This window comes from Ceratotherium simum, chromosome 13 (genome assembly GCF_057802395.1).
Source record: "Ceratotherium simum simum isolate JZ-2026a chromosome 13, ASM5780239v1, whole genome shotgun sequence".
Classification (NCBI taxonomy): Eukaryota; Metazoa; Chordata; class Mammalia; order Perissodactyla; family Rhinocerotidae; genus Ceratotherium; species Ceratotherium simum.
This window is the reverse complement of record NC_141912.1, coordinates 32,306,296-32,322,966: the sequence shown is the minus strand read 5'-3', so window position 1 is coordinate 32,322,966 and position 16,671 is coordinate 32,306,296. Positions and strand designations below refer to the sequence as shown.

The window sequence follows — 16,671 nt, the reverse complement described above, 5'->3', positions numbered from 1 at the left end:
TTCCCTGGTTTCCAAATACATAATTGCAGTGGACATATTTAGAATTGTCAAGACCTCTCACATTGGTTCTTTGACCTGTGGAGTACAAGCCTCAGTAAGAAAGGCCAAGTGGAAGCCCCAGAAACAGCCTCCTACCCTTGGCCAAGACAGAAAGTTAAAACAATATTGTATCTTGGGGGTAATGAAAGAGGTTCATGTCCTCCTCAAAGACTTAAAGGATGCAGCAGTGGTGGTCCCATCACATACCTATTTAGTTCACCACTGCAGTTCTTGCAAAAACTGGATGGATCATTGCCAATGACAGTGGATTACTGAAAATTTAACCAATAATTAGAAGCAATTACAGCAGCTGTGATGAATGTGATATTTTTAATAGAGCACATTTACAGAGCTACTGGTATACGGTAATGACTATTGATATGCTTAATGCATTGAATACCCATGAAAAACAGAATCAGAAGTTGTTTATATTTGCATGAGACAAATAAGACTATACTTTCTATTTTATCTCCAGGGCTATGCTATTTCTCATGCTATCATAATGTAGAAAGAAGGAATTAGTATGGAACCACAAAAGACTGCAAGTAACCAAAGAAATCCTGAGGAAAAAAAGGAATAGAGCTAAAGGCATAACATTTCCTGATTTCAAACTGTATTACAAAATTATAGTAATCAAAACAATATGGTACTGGCATAAAACCAGACACATAGACCAGTGGAACAGAATGGAGAGCCTGTAAATAACCCATGTGTGGTATAATAAGAAATACATGTGGTCTTTGTCCCTGGTTCCTGGCACAAAGCTCCTCTAACCCATAGAATTTGATGAGTGACAGGAGTGTCTTTTGTTACTTATAAGGAGCTTCTTTTTGACACATCTGCCTGTACACACATGAGATAACTTAGGGTGGGAGCCCTGGATAAACTCAGGATGGGGCTGCTCGCCAAAAAGACCCACTAGAGGGTTGGAACTTTCAGACCCACCCACTAACCACTGGGAAGGTGGGGCATGCTAGAGATCAAGCTCTATAAAAACTCTTGGACAAGATTTGATGAGCTTCCAGGCTGGTGAATGCATCCATGTGCCAGGAAGGTGGCACACTCCAGTTCCACAATGACAGAAGCTCCTGTGCTGAGGACCCCTCTGGACCTCTCCCTATGTGTCTCTCGATCTGGCTGTTCATATGTATCCTTTATAATATCCTTTATAATAAACTGGTAAACATAAGTAAATGTTTGTCTGAGTTCTGTGAGTGGCTGTAGCAAATTAATTGAACTTGAGGAGGGGGTCTTGAGAACCTCTGACTTATAGCCAGTTGTTCAGAGCACAGGTAACTACCTGGACTTGCAACTGGCCTGTGAAGTGGGGGCAGTCTTGTGAGACTGAGCTCTTAATCAGTGGGAGTTGGTGCTATCTCTAGGTAGAAGTGTAGGAATTGAATTAAAATGTGGGACGCCCAGCTGTCTACTGAGAATTGGAGAATTGCTTGTTGATGTAGAAAAAGCAGATTGGACCATGCATATACAGTCAATTAATATTTGACAAGGGAGCCAAGAATACTCAGTGGGGAATGAATAGTCTCTTCAATGAATGGTAATAGGAACACTGGATATTCACACGCAGAAGAACGAAATTGGATCCCTATCTTACACCACTAACAAAAATAAACTTGAAATAGATTAAACACTTAAATGTAACACCTGAATCCATAAAACTCTTAGAAGAAAACATAGAGAAAAAGCTCTTTGATATTGGTCTTGGCAATGATTTTTTGGATATGACAACAAAAGCACAAACAACAAAAACCAAAATCAACAGGTGGGACTACATCAAACTAAAAAGCTTCTGCACAGCAAAAGAAAGCATCAATAAAATGAAAAGGCAATGTATGGAAAGGGAGAAAATATCTGCAAACCATATATCTGACAGGGGGTTAATATGCAAAATATATCAGGGACTCATACAACTTAATAGAAAAAACCGAAATAATCTGATTTAAAAATTGGCAAAGGACTTGAATAGACATTTTTCCAAAGAAGACATCCAAATGACCAACAGGTACATGAAAAGGTGCTCAACATCACTAATCATCAGAGAAATGGAAATCAAAACCATAATGAAATATCACTTCACACCTGTTTAGAATGGCTATTATCAAAGAGACAAAAGAGAGCTAGTGTTGGTGAGGATGTGGAGAAAAGGGAACTCTCATTCGGGGGCCGGCCAAGTGGCATAGTGGTTGGGTTCATGTGCTCCATTTCGGTGGCCTGGGGTTCATGGGTTCAGATCCCAGGCACAGACATATGCACCACTCATCAAGCCATGCTGTGGCAGCATCCCATATACAAAATAGAGGAAGATGGGCACAGATGTTAGCTCAGGGCTAATCTTCCTCAGCAAAAAGAGGAAGATTAGCAATGGATGTTAGCTCGGGGCCAATTTTCCTTATCAAAAAAAAAAAAAGAATAAAAGGGAAACCCGTGTGAACTGTTAGTGGAAATGTAAATTGGTGCAGCCACTATGGAAAACAGTATGGAGGTTCCTCAAAAAATTAAAAATAGAACTATCACATGACCCATCCATTCCACTTCTGGGTATATATCCAAATAACACAAAAACACTCATTTGTAAAGATATATGCACACCTATGTTCATTGCAGCATTATTTACAATAGCCAAGATATGGAAACAACCTAAGTGGCCATTGACTAATGAATGAATAAAGAAGACGTGGTATATATATGCAATGGAATACAACTCAGCTATAAAATAGAAATAAAAATTGCCATTATTGACAACATGGATGGACCTTGAGGGTATTACGGTAAGTGAAATAAGTCAGATGGAGAAAGTCAGATACCCTATGATTTCACTCATATATGGAATCTAAAAAACAAAACAAAACAAAAACAAATGAACAAACAAACCAAACTGAAACAAAAACTCATAGATACAGAGAACAGATTAGTGGTTACCAGAAGGGAAGGGGGTTGGTAGGTGGGCTAAATGGGTGAAGGGGGTCAGCTGTATGTTGATGGATGGTAACTAGACTTGTGGTAGTGATCACTTTGTAGTGTATACAGATGTCAAATTATAAAGCTGTACACCTGGAAAGAAAAAGAAAATAGAAAGAATATAAGTTACACTTTTTTATTTATACATTATATTATTGTACGGGTTGTACAATGTTTTTAATAATATCCTTGTTCTCACATATGGTTTGCTTTAGTAATTATTAATTGACTGAATGTCTGATGTGACAAATAAATAGATGACAAGATAAACACCCAGGACAATTCAAAGTAAAGAGTCGAGGAAGCTCAAGAGTTAACAATCCATATTATCTGTCACATGAGACATTTAGAAACAGAAAGGACACACACACAGAGGAATACAACAGCAGAAGTCACATGACTTTCTCACGATTACCCTTCTCCATGTTTGGGCTCTGCTGACTCATCCACATGGGCATCTCCATTTAGAGACAAGATTCAAAAGGTAGTGATGGTGCTCAGGGCAAGCTGCCCCAGGAAGCACCACTCTGGTATGCGGATTATTTCGAGCTGAAGACAATAAGGATATTTGACCTCCCCCACTAACTGCCTAGAGAATCTGGCATGGTGGCTCATTCCTGGAACAGATCTTCTATCATGATGGCTATAAAGATAATGTAAAATAGATGTTACAATGGGAGGGGCACCAAGCCCCTTTTATCAAAAAACTCTATCTCTCCCTGACCAAATTATCAATAGATGACCCTGAAAAGAATTGTCCTTCTGCCCTCTGAAGTCCCAGGCCACTACCCACCCCCAACACGCTCCTCGCCTTTAGCTGCAATACTTAAGCAAGCAGCTTAGACAGAGGGACGAGTTGCTCATTTCTGAGTTTCTCCCATGTACACATGTTATTAAACTTGGTATTATTTTCTCCTGCTAACCTGTCTTGTTGATTATTTGGCCAGCCAGAAGAACCTTAAGGGAAAGGGCAGAGGGACATTCTCCCTCTTCCCCGACAGTTTTGGCGTAGTCGCCAGGAGCCACACTGGCTGGCAAGTTGCCTTCTCTGGCTGGAAGACCTGCCTTCTCCCTGGACTACTGCAGATGATGAGATACGGGAACGCCTGACAAAAGCCAGCAAAAAGGTAAGACTTCTTACCACGTCAGCCTCCCGGAATCTCTATCTGCGGAGTCCGGCGGAAGGAAATGGTGAGAATTTTTTCTCTTTCTAAATTTAGATTGGCAGGAGAAAATATTTGGGAAACTAGTTTCTTGTGCTTTTAGTGACTCTTGGTTTAAATTTGGTAGAGTACTCTTGGTTTTGATCTTGATCCCTTTTCCTCCCAGAGTAGTCTCTGTCTTGTTCTGTGTCCTGAGAAAACTTGGCTTTGTGACCAGTGAGAATATTCTCCTTGCTCTCCACCATACGGAAGGTGCATTTACCGGGGTGCACCTTGGTGGCCAGTCGAGTAGACTGGGGTTCCGAACTGTCTCTGTCCGGCTGTGCCAAGCTCTCAGGGGAGTCTGAATATCTTTGGGAGTGAATTCTGTGGATCATGGGGGCTACATCATCTGCGCCCTCACCAGGGACGCCTCTTGCATCCATGGGAAAGATTTATTCTAAGCATGGAAAGTTACCTCCGGGTCTTTCCTTAAAAAGGCTTATTGGTTCGAGTCACTATTGGAATAAATATATAAATGAAGATCCTACTCGTCAATGGCCAGATGACGGATCCTTTGAATTGGAAAAACTTCTAAATTGGGGGGAAAAAAATTGTTTTGAGAGCTCTCACATAATTGTTTAATTGGTACCTAAGAAGGCCAGAAAAAGGAAGGGAAAAATTTGACTAGCCTTAAGACCTTGACTCAGGTTACAAATGAATTGAGAACATGTAAAAGTGTAAGTGTTGATAAGATTATAAAGGTTGGAATGTTTGAGCTAATTTTATACAAAGAGGTTACATCAACTTTGCCTGAGTATGTTTTAAAATGTCTGACTGGGAATGCTTCTCTTGTCCAAAATTAAAAGACCAAGACCTATTGATAAAAATCTTAATGATAATTATGTTTAAAGGTATAAGAGGTGACGAAATTTACATGAAATTTTGTAAGAAAAAAACTGATGATATTTCTATTACAGAACTGGTTAACAAAAATAGTAATTTAAATGATGGCTAATTTTATCTGAAGTCTTATGAAGTCTTGTAGGCAATCTAAATAATTATTGGGAACAAGTAAATAGTTGTGAAAAAGATGAATGTTGGATGAACTTTAAACAATAATTATGTGTTATGGTGGTTACTGCTTCCAAACTCTTTTTGGTGACTTAAAACTTTAGAGTTTTGCTAAATTTTATGATAAAAATTCTCTGAGTAGATCATTTCCAAATAAGATAAGATATTAGACATTAATTGCTAAACTTACGTTTGTCTACTTTTGGCTTTTCATTACAGGAAAACTAAAAGATGTTTTGGGTCTATTGGTAAACATGTGTTTTATTAAAAGATTGTGCTATAAAGTAACATATTTCTAGAAGTTATGAAGTGTTTATAAATTTTCCAAGCCACAAGATGCTAATGTAAAAGAAAGTTTATAATTGTTTACTTAGTTTTTACTTACAAATTAAGGTTTCTAAAGGTTAAAATTTCTAATTAGTATATGTGATTGAAGCTACTAAATATTAAGAAAAATATGTCTGTGTACAAGGAAAGTAAGATGTATAAAGGTACAAAGAATGGAAATGTTTTGTTTGGTTGATTAAGAAAGATAAATTTGTCCTCAAGTACTAGAAGGGAAAAGAAAGACATGGGACAAATTCTGAATGTAAAAAAAAAGTTATAGAAGGTTGGTGGAAGAGAAATTCTGGAAAAAGAGTTTTTGCATGGTCAAGTTGGCTAAGATTAAAATGAATTTAATTAAATAAATGAGTTTTAATAGCAAAAGTAAGCTGGTGCAAAATTAAAATTTAGTCTTCTGTCTCTTAAAAAGATAATTTGCTTAAACTTGATAAAGAGGTTACAAAAGATTTTTCTTTACCTTTGAGTAAGTCTACCTAAAAAAAAAAAAAACCTGTTAAAATAATTTCCTGTGTTCAAAAGACTGAAGTCTCTCTATTAAGGCTTTTTGGACTGTTAATGCTCTGTTTGCTTTGACTTTTTATATTTTTGACAAGCTCCCCAAAATTCATATCTTAAATAAAGTCTTTTTCTTTACTTTTTTCCTTTGAGAATTTTCAAAGGGCCCTGAAACTTCTCAAAGAAATTTGCTCTCTTCCTATAAGGAGGAAGATACTAAACTTATTAGGCTGATTCAGTAAATTACATGGAAAGCATTGTCAGACAAGTGATGATAAGTCTGCTTAGGTGCTATTATGTGGGCAAATGTTATTGACATAGGTGTTTTAAAATTGTAAAACATTACTGAAATGCTGATCTGTCCTGATTATCAGTCATAATTCTGGTTATTATTATTTTAAAGTGTTGTATGTCACAAAATTAACCAAATTTCTTTGTCAATTGCCATTTTGAGGTCTTGTTGTTTACAGACTTATTTCTTTGCTCTAACGCTTTTGCAAAATGTTTCAACTTCAGAAAAATTCATAGAAAGGACTCTGACATTTACACTGGAACACAGGTTTCTGACAAACTTTCTGATCATAAAACTGAACTTGGTAAGAAATTACAGAAATCTGATAGAGAGACTGATGACTTCATGAAGCTGCTAACAGAAAGATTGGGATCAAGAATGGATTACACAGGACTGAATGAACTGATAAGGATGATTATAATTTTTATGATTTTTCATTTGAAGTATTGCTGAATTTTTAATGTTTTGTTTTTTCAGATTTAAGGAAAACTTTTTCTCTTTTCTCCCGAGATAGCTATGACTTACAGCAATTTAGTAAATGATATTTTTGTAAGTAAAATTGAAATATTTATCTTTTTCTCTCTATCTGATCCCTCGAATTTGGAAACTCTTAGTGAGTGAGTATTGTTGTTTTCATGGCAATATAGTTATTTGCATAAGTTCAATAAGAATCTGTTCTCCTTGTAACAGGACACAATTGGAAACACTGGTTTTATTACCAAGGCTGTGACTGGAACATCATATTTGCGATATAACCATACAGCTTTTGAGGAATGAAGATTGGACTTTATGGAATAAAGCCACGTGGAACTATTGGCCTGGTACCTTATGTTCCAAGCAGCACTTACCAGGATAAGTAAAGAATGTCACTTATCTGGCAGGTACAAGGAACCTCGAAATATTTTGGGGGAACCTCGGAGGAGAGGAATTCACCCAAATCTGTAGGTATTACAGGCGAAGTCTGATGACAAAATCCTTGGCTTGGCTTTCCTGGCCTCGAGAGGCCTTTAAAGTTCAATCTGAGATTCCTTACAAAAAGTTCCAGCAAAGCAAATTTAAAAGAGCCTATGTGATCAATTGCTATTCTTGCTGTACTTATGTAAATAATTGAGCCAACTCTATTAGAACTAGACTTATTTTGCAAACTAGTTAGTTTTAATTTGGCTATCTTTAATAAAAATGAGGGTGATTTTAGAGAGAAAAAATTATATTTCAGTAAAAACTATTTCAGTATAAATTTGCGGATATTAGATCCTAGTTTTGTTGTCTTTTAAGGTTTTTGTTTTATATCTGTTGACTGGACTGGATCCTGATTTCTTCTAGTCTCCTGAAATATCTGGCTACAGATGTCCAAACTAACGTTTTTGATTTTTTCCATCATTTTCATTTGGAATCACTGAAAATTAAACCTGCCTTTATCCCTGACTGATGTTATTAACTATCAGGCAAATGCCCCACAATCTGAAAAAGACAATTGGATACAAAAGGGTGCCAAACAATTATCAGATGGATTATACATTGGACCAAATGGACTTCCAGTAGCTCCTTTTCTTTTGACTTTTTGGTTTGCACTTATCTCCCACCAAATGGGACATATGTGCAAATGGGGGATAGTTAAGGAACTAAAAGACAACTGGTTTTGCCCTGGCATCCATAAAATTTCTGACCAAATCACCTCCCAGTGCACAACTTGCAAATCTTACCAAGTCTCTGGGAGAAATCAGTGTGATCCAGGAAGTCCTCCCAGGTCCACGCTGCCTTTTGCGGCACTCCAAATGGATTTTGTGGACTTGCCCTCAGCTTTAGGTTACTCTCACTGTTTGGTTATTGTCTGCATGTTTAGTGGATGGACTGAATGCTATCCGACCAGACATGCAGATGCCACAACAGTGGTAAAGAAATTAATAACTGAAGTTATTCCTCGCTTTGGCATTCCTTTATGGATTGAATCAGACCAAGGAACTCATTTTACAGCAGAGATAAACCACTTGCTTGCAAAAACTCTGGGGTATTCATTAAAATTTCATACCCCATATCACCCTCAGTCATCAGGGCAAGTGGAACGTAAAAATCTAGATATAAAAAGAACTCTAGGAAAAGTCTGTCAAGAAACTGGACTTAAATGGCCAGAGGCTCTGCCCTTGGCCCTTATGAAGATTCAAAATACTCCAAATAGAAGGCATGGACTGACTCCTTTTGAAATAGTTTTTGGACGTCCGATGCCTACTGGCGTCTCTAAACCTTCAATTCCTGGATTAAATGAATATTATGGGAACTTAAGTGAACAATTTGATGCTGTGACTTGTTATATACAAAATTTAACTAGTATACTTGAAGCATATCATCAACAGGTAAAAGAGGCATGGCCACCACCTTCTGACAAGCCTTGCCATCCCTTTCGACCAGGAGACCGGGTGTACATCAAGGTCTTTAGAAGAAAACACGCACTGTCACCTAGCTGGGAAGGACCTTATGAAGTCTTACTGACGACCTGCACTGCCATCAAAATAAAGGAAAAATCTTCCTGGATCCATGCGAGCCACGCCAAAATAGACCCAGAACATCACTCTCAAGACAACTGGGAGATAATCCCCACAGGTGACCTTAAACTAAGGATTTCGAGGGCCAAAACCCAGGCCCCAGAAGCAGCCGACATCACAAAGTGGACAGCTTTTCCCAAGATCACGGATCGAGAAAACCTACTTTGACCCATTTCCTCCCCCTTGCTTCAAAACTCCCTATATATATACACACTCACACACAAAATATTAGTGGATATATATATATATATATATATATCTTTTTTAATCATTTATTAGAAAGCTGACTGGAGAGTGCTGGTCTCTATCTGTCCCTCTTCCCCTCTCTAAGTCTCCGCTATGGGCTCTTTTCCGATCTGTGACTTGCTTTTACTAACCCTCTCCTTTTCAACAGGTCGGGCACAGACCAAACACCCCCTTATGCCAGTTTACCAAGCGCTAGCCATGCTAACTAATCAATCTGACTGTTGGTTATGTCAACAGCTAGATAGTGCAAAAGAACCTGAACTAGTCTTTGTTCCTGCTGATATGAACACCTGGTGGACTAAGTATGGAAAATGGGTGAATAACAGAGTATGGTATCCGCAACAAGGGAAACTTCACTCTGCTTCTTCTCCTGGTGAGTCACTTGGGCCCCAGAAAGACTACTTAGAAGGTCAAGGACTGTCCCTTGCCCAAGTACAAGCAATAGGTGAAAGTTTTTCCCTCTGCATTGAAAGTAAACATGGCGCTGGACCTTTCCTGGGTGACATACCGAGACAATATTGCAGTCAAACTCTGTGGTTTGATTCCGCAGGTGGCATCTTCAGAACTCTCAAGGGAATTGTAAGTGACTCTATCACTACTCCCTCTGGCACAAACATTTGCCAAATCACCAAGTGCTCTGGATGGCTTACGAGCCACCCGTGTGCAACTTGGGGTATCGCAGCTATCCGCATGGTTAAGCTGCCCAATGCCACAGACTATATATGGGTGGATCAAAAATCTGGACTCACCTGGTCAGGTGACAAGACCAGGCTTTATAGCTGCCAAAATCAGACTGCAGGCCTCCTGTGCCAGCTATTCCGCAATCTATTCTGTTCTCGCAGACTGACAGGAGCTCATGGGAAATGGAGATGTTTAGGTAGTAACAGTGCAAGTGGCACAGATCATGAAATAGTCCAGATCCTGGGAACTACAGACTCAATTCTAACCTTGTCTTTAAACTACACTGGTCTTTTCATTTTATGCGGCAACAAAGTGTATAAAGGATTCCCACCTAATTGGTCAGGACGATGCGGACTTGGATACCTGGCTCCTTCTGTCACCAAACACTCCACCTTAAATGCTAGCCAAATTACAAACTTGGGTTCGTTTGTTCATAAGATTGTGCCACATAAACGTGCCAGTCGAGAAATCGTGGAAAATCCATTTGTGTATCACAACTCCAAGATCTTTTCAGGCTTGAGAGTCCTATTCCCCAGCTTTGGAGATTATGAGTTGGAAAAGGCAATATTAAATCTCTCTATGGTAATGGAGCAAGAGTTCAACACCACCATGCAAACCTTGAACATACTCCAGTCAGAGATTAACAGCCTAGCATCTGTGGTGCTCCAAAATCGACGTGCTCTGGATGTGCTCTCTGGCCAGCAAGGAGGAGCATGTGCAATCATTGGAGAAAAATGCTGCTTTTATGTAATTCAAACAGGTCAAGTAATATCTAACTTAAATCTTTTAAAAGAGAAGATTGACATTTTTCATCAGATAAACGAAGCTAACACATTTTATTGGACTGACTTATTTCCAGGATTGGGGGACTGGTTTAATGGAGTGTGGGGAAATGTGCTCCGATTTGTTCTTTTCTGCCTGTTCATGCTCATTCTAATCTACGTTCTTTTCTCTCTTTCCAGACTTCTTATCACTCGGATACTAACACGATTTCTCTCTCCACAGTCACCAGCTCAGCTTTTAATATGTGAAACTTCTAGGGAAGTTTCAGAGGAGGGAACTGATGGTGCTCAGGGCAAGCTGCCCCAGGAAGCACCACTCTGGTATGCGGATTATTTCGAGCTGAAGACAATAAGGATATTTGACCTCCCCCACTAACTGCCTAAAGAATCTGACATGGTGGCTCATTCCTGGAACAGATCTTCTATCATGATGGCTATAAAGATAATGTAAAATAGATGTTACAATGGGAGGGGCACCAAGCCCCTTTTATCAAAAAACTCTATCTCTCCCTGACCAAATTATCAATAGATGACCCTGAAAAGAATTGTCCTTCTGCCCTCTGAAGTCCCAGGCCACTACCCACCCCCAACACGCTCCTCGCCTTTAGCTGCAATACTAAAGCAAGCAGCTTAGACAGAGGGACGAGTTGCTCATTTCTGAGTTTCTCCCATGTATACATGTTATTAAACTTGGTATTATTTTCTCCTGCTAACCTGTCTTGTTGATTATTTGGCCAGCCAGAAGAACCTTAAGGGAAAGGGCAGAGGGAGATTCTCCCTCTTCCCCCGACAGTAGCATAACTGTGCTTCTTCCTTGCCTATTTATAGATGAAGCCAAATCCTTTGTTTGCTTTGGTTGCTGCCACTAGCTCTGCTCTAGGGCTGTGCATGTGAGGGCAGAATTCATGAAAATATCAAGTTCCCTAAGCAGCTCTAATTGGGGGGGCGGGGTTCCTGAGTGATTGACTTACTGAGGGCTGACTCAGTAAGATTACCAGGACTAGACAGAACTAGTTAGGAAAGAAATCATTTCCAGATTGCCTGTGGGGAAAAAGGAACTTTAATCTTTAGGTGGAATAGTATGGATGGGCGTCAACACAAGAAACAAAAGTGAACGTGGAGCATTCTCCTGAAGAGGGGCAGATGGAGGGCACCATCCACTCTCACAGTGGAGCTCTCCTACAGCCCTTGCAGGGAGTCCCCTGTCTCTCAGAATCTACTCCTTACTTACCCAGCCATCTCCACCCTGCTTGAAAGAAGTGAGGAAGATGGTCAGGCAGGGAGTCAAACAGATTGAGAGTGTGTTCTCTGGCTGACCTGTCCCAGGATCAGGATTAACACAGATCAATAGCAATTACTTAGCTGAACCTTTGTCCAAAACTCTAGGAAGGGAGGGGAAAAATAGAACAGTGTCTATTTCAGCTCCTTAGGAGAATATTTAACATTAAAGTGTGTAAAATTATTGTTTCTTTGCTGGGGTTCTCCCATCTCTCCCAGTTTAACCACTCTGTGTTTCAGCAGGTAAAGGATCTGAGGCAAAACCCAGGCTGTTTCTCCCATCCTCCCTCCCTTCCTTCTTCACCATGCATTGCGCTCAGGATGAATTCTCTTGGTATTTATTTTTTGAGGGGGTAAAAGGGCAGATATAACTGATTTGGAACTCAGTCATGTGTCTACATATAGTGCCTGACATTATACATATGGTAGCTAATATTAATATCGCTCAATGGGCTTGAGAAAGGAGACAAAACAATTTCCATTCATTTTTCTCTTGCACATTTTACTTCAGTTTATCCACCAACTCTCCAAAGCAAACAACACTTTTCTAATTATATCACATGGAGCTATGTGGGAATGGCAAAAGACTCATGGGACTGGTGGGACCTCAGATACTGTTACCTAATATAGTCTCCCAAGTTGGTTCTCAAAGCCATCCTTGGTCACACTGGCAGAGAGTAGAGAAAGTACTATTATTACATTAGGTAGTGAGATTGCAGGTGACTTTTTTATTTTTTATTTTAAGAATTCTTGATGCTGTTGTTGTTGCTATAATGATATTGTGTAATCAGAAAAAAAAAATGAGACACAGAAAATAGTTGACCTGGATTTTCATAATGCAAAGAAAAAAACAAAACAAAACAAAGATTTACACATATTATCCACTATAATCCACTTAGAACTCTGTGAAGTTGTCAGATATTATTATCCCAAGTCAAACAACAAATGTTAAGAACGAGACTCAGAAGTGCCCAGCCCAAGATCACATAGCTAGTGGAACGCAGGTCCTCTGACACCTGGCCCAGCGCTTGATCTGCTATGGCAACTTCAGTGAGGAAAGAGCCTCAGAGATCAGGTGGTTGATCCCCTCATGATGCGATAATTCTCTGTAGTTGTATATTGTCATATAGTTGGTGTTGTCAAGAGTGAGTGGTTGAATCTCTTTAGTGATGGAGAACTCACTGCCGACTAATGAAGCTCATTCTTGTGTTAAATCTAATTTAAAAAAAAAATACCTTGTAATGAGCCCAACTCTGTCTCCCTGAAGCTTCTACAGAAATGACCAATTTCTGACCTCTGTGGTCAAACAGAATAATTATAAATCTTCACATTAACATCCTTCAAATATTTGAAGTCTAGTCACAGCAAGGTATATCACATCAAGGTAAAAAAAAATGGCTATTTTCAGCAGAAGGATTGGTCCAAATATTACAGCCTACCATTACTAGAAACAAGAAATTCTCCCTAACTATTATTTATTAATTTATGAACTCAAATGATATTTATTTAGGGCCTGATATCTGCCAGGCACTAGAGATGCAGCAATGAGCAAGTCAAATGTGCTCTGTTGGTTTATGTACTAAAGAGTCCAGTTAGAAAGACAGGTATTTGGAATATGGAGCAAGCACACGCACTCTAGACTGGGAGCAGCTTAGGACGTCCTCCCTGAGGAGGTGACATTTGAATTGAGCCCTGAGGAAGAACAGGAGTTCACAAGGGAGGAGTGGTTTATATAGAGGGAAACAGCTGGGGAGAAGTCCTGGATATTGGACAGTCTGGTGGGTTCTCAGGACTGACCAAGTCCAGGGAAGCTGGAAGCAGCTGCAGCATGGCGCTGAAGAGCGTGGGCCTTGACCTGGACCACCTAGATTCTAGTATTTCCTCCACCACCCACTCAGCTGTATGACCCTGGACAGGTTGCTTACCCACTGTGCACTTTAGTTTCCTCACCTGTGAAATGGGTGATGTTTTAATGTTGTGGTGAGGACTGGTTGAGTTGATTCATGTGAAGTGCTTAGAACAGTGTCTGGTACATAGCCGATGCTCAACCAATGTTTGTTCTCATGGGTGGAGGGAAACAAGGTGGGAGAGAGAGGGGAGGCTGATGATAGAGGCTGGACTCCGTAAGCCCTCCTTGTCTGACATGGTAAACAGAGAAGCGAAGATGAGAGTCCATTCTGAGAAAGGCCACTCTGACCTAGTGTGGAGAAAAGATTGGAGAGGATGAGAATGTGTCCGTGGGAACCACTTCAGAGGCTATTGCAACAGCACAGCACTAGTGGCATATATTATCCCTCTCCATCCTAAACAGTTCCTCTTCCCAGCTCAATTCCTTTGCACATCCTAACCACATCCGACTTCCATCACAGAGTCAAAGTTAGTTAAGAAGGAATTGCTGAGCACACCTTGGACAGCAGTCATGATGACTGGGCCCACTATTGGGAACATCCTGGAAGAAGTGACCTTCAGTGTCTGCCTGGAGCACATAAAGGACCCTGTGAGCATTTTCTGTGGCTGCAGCTTCTGTGAGGCCTGCATCACTGAATGTTAAGTGGCTTTCAGATCCACCAAGGGAGCCATGTGCCATCCATTCTGGAAGAAACCATTCAAGAGGGGGACATCATGCTCAACTGGATTCTGACCGGTTTGGTCTCCATCCTCTGAACACTGGAGCCCAGGAGTGAGTTCCTAGCACAAAAAATTTACTTCTGTGAGCAGCACAGGAAAATGGTCCTTTTCTATTTCCAGGAGAACCAGTAATTCCTGTGTGTGGTTTGCAAAGATCTCACAAAGCACAAATGTCACTTGGTGCTGCAGAAGGAGCTAGGTCTTATGACCTAAACTCTTTTGCTGTCTTGTCTAAATTTGGGACACAAAAACTGTGACGCCTTCAGGCAGCAGAAGGCATCACAGTTTCTCTACCTGCAGAATATAGAAACTTCAGTGTTGCTGTAACATTTCACATACTCTCCAAAATCTCCTTGAGATTTCTCTGTGTGAGGAAACACAAATAGAAAAAGGCAAAACAGCACTAAATGATAGGGCTTTTATTTGATGTGTGGTATACCATTTGGGCCAAAGAAAACACTATGTTATTTCTAGAAAAAGTGTAACCTTGATATATTCATTAAATTGTTTTGGGCTGAAAATGGTAGAATCGACCTTCAGCTTTTCAAAATGGACATTCATTGTTTTTGAATAAACAAAAGAAAAAGCAGGGATGCAAGTGAACCTGCAACAAAGCCTGATTCCCCTCTGCTCCTCTTGCTGGAAGCTATGGACTATCCTGTCCAGGGAGGACTGTCCTGGGCCACCGCTGCCACGATGGTGTGGGCAGGTGTATCTGATTCTGGGTTTCAGTAGTAAGAAGCCATTTGGCTCTCACACTAAGCTATGTCCATCAACTTAGATGTTATCTGGGCTAGAAATGATAATTGGATCTTCCCCCTTATTCTATTTATTTCTCCACTTGCTGGAAAAGAGAGAGGCTATTTATCAAAGACTCCCTCACAGATGACAATGATGCTCCCTCAGGCTTGAGGATCCTCTGACTCTGAGAGAGTATCTTGGGGTCACGTTATTACTGTCCTTTGTTTCCCTCAGGTGGAAGTGGGTGCAGTTTCCAATCCCCGTAGCTGTGTCCCCAGCCCTTGAAAAGAGAGTCCTTGAAATCACAGCTAAGACAGATGTACTGCAAGAGTCTGAAGCATTTCAAAGTTCAGAAGGGTTTTTGCTGTTAGACTCTTGCTCTCGCTTCTACCTGATAAAAGTGAAGAATTTATAATGGAGTGTTAGATGATGGGTCTATTTTTCAAACAGCATTGCCAATTTGGGGAAGGAAAACAATGTATGTTTTCACCAGGAATCACTCCCACAGATATGTTCTCTGAGGTCAGTAAATTTGTGGAATAATAATAAAGAAGATTATTGAGCACATCTTGGATGCCAGCATCATACACGGTGCTTTCATTTTTCTCAATATACTCACATTACTTATTATCCTTCATTTTACTTATGATAAAACTGAGCTTGGAGAAATTATGTGGTTTATTCAAGGTTGCACAATTAGGAGGTAGAGTCAAGATTCAAACACAGTTTTCCTTCATTTGAAAGATCATGCTCTCTGCTGCATCACACTCCACAGCTTTCCAAAGTGATCCAACAACTACAACCAAAATCAGTCAACTTCATCAGTCTACTGAGCAGGAAGTTCCCCTTAATGGGTTGACCTACTGGCAGGGCCAGCTCAAGGCAAGATTTCTGCCTCTTTTACCTCTTTTAAGTGAACTGTCACTCTGTGGTAACCAATCCTCCATTTCTTCTTCCAGAGGCCATGTCAGTTGACTTGGAGCAACACCAAGGGAAATCTGCGTGCTTAAAGCTTTAAGCACCAGGATAAAACCTCCAGGACAGCCCAAGGTGAAGCCTGTTGTGGTAGCTATAGAGGGAGTTTACATCTAGTATTATAAAGTGAGGAGGTGCTTTTTCCTTCCCACTCTAAGTAAAAGAGGCTGGGAAGCTCTTAGCACCTTCCTCCTCCTCATTTTGTGGAAGTTTCTTGGGACTTTCCACAAGCCTAGGAGAGGGGAGCTTTCCTGAGGTCCTAAGGATCCCTGAGAATCATTCTTAGAGTCAAGTGGAAAAGAACTTGCTGCTCTTGAGCAAAAAGGGGTCTTCTATATTTTCTGTGGATTTTAATTATCTAGTTTCATAAAACTTCTGTGAGATTAGAGAATTGAAAGACTGTCATATCACTGAAACTGAGTCAATATGTGATATCT

At 40.1% G+C, this 16,671-nt stretch overlaps 1 protein-coding gene across 1 annotated transcript; it reads left to right on the top strand.

Annotated features, from left to right (window-relative positions):
* Positions 1-9,169: 9,169 nt before the first annotated feature.
* Positions 9,170-12,137, top strand: LOC147915659 (endogenous retroviral envelope protein HEMO-like). Its single transcript, XM_087437809.1, has 3 exons — positions 9,170-9,522; positions 9,700-10,834; positions 12,134-12,137. The coding sequence occupies exons 1-3, from the start codon at positions 9,243-9,245 to the stop codon at positions 12,135-12,137; spliced, it is 1,419 nt and encodes a 472-aa protein (XP_087293935.1). The 5' UTR covers positions 9,170-9,242.
* Positions 12,138-16,671: the final 4,534 nt, after the last annotated feature.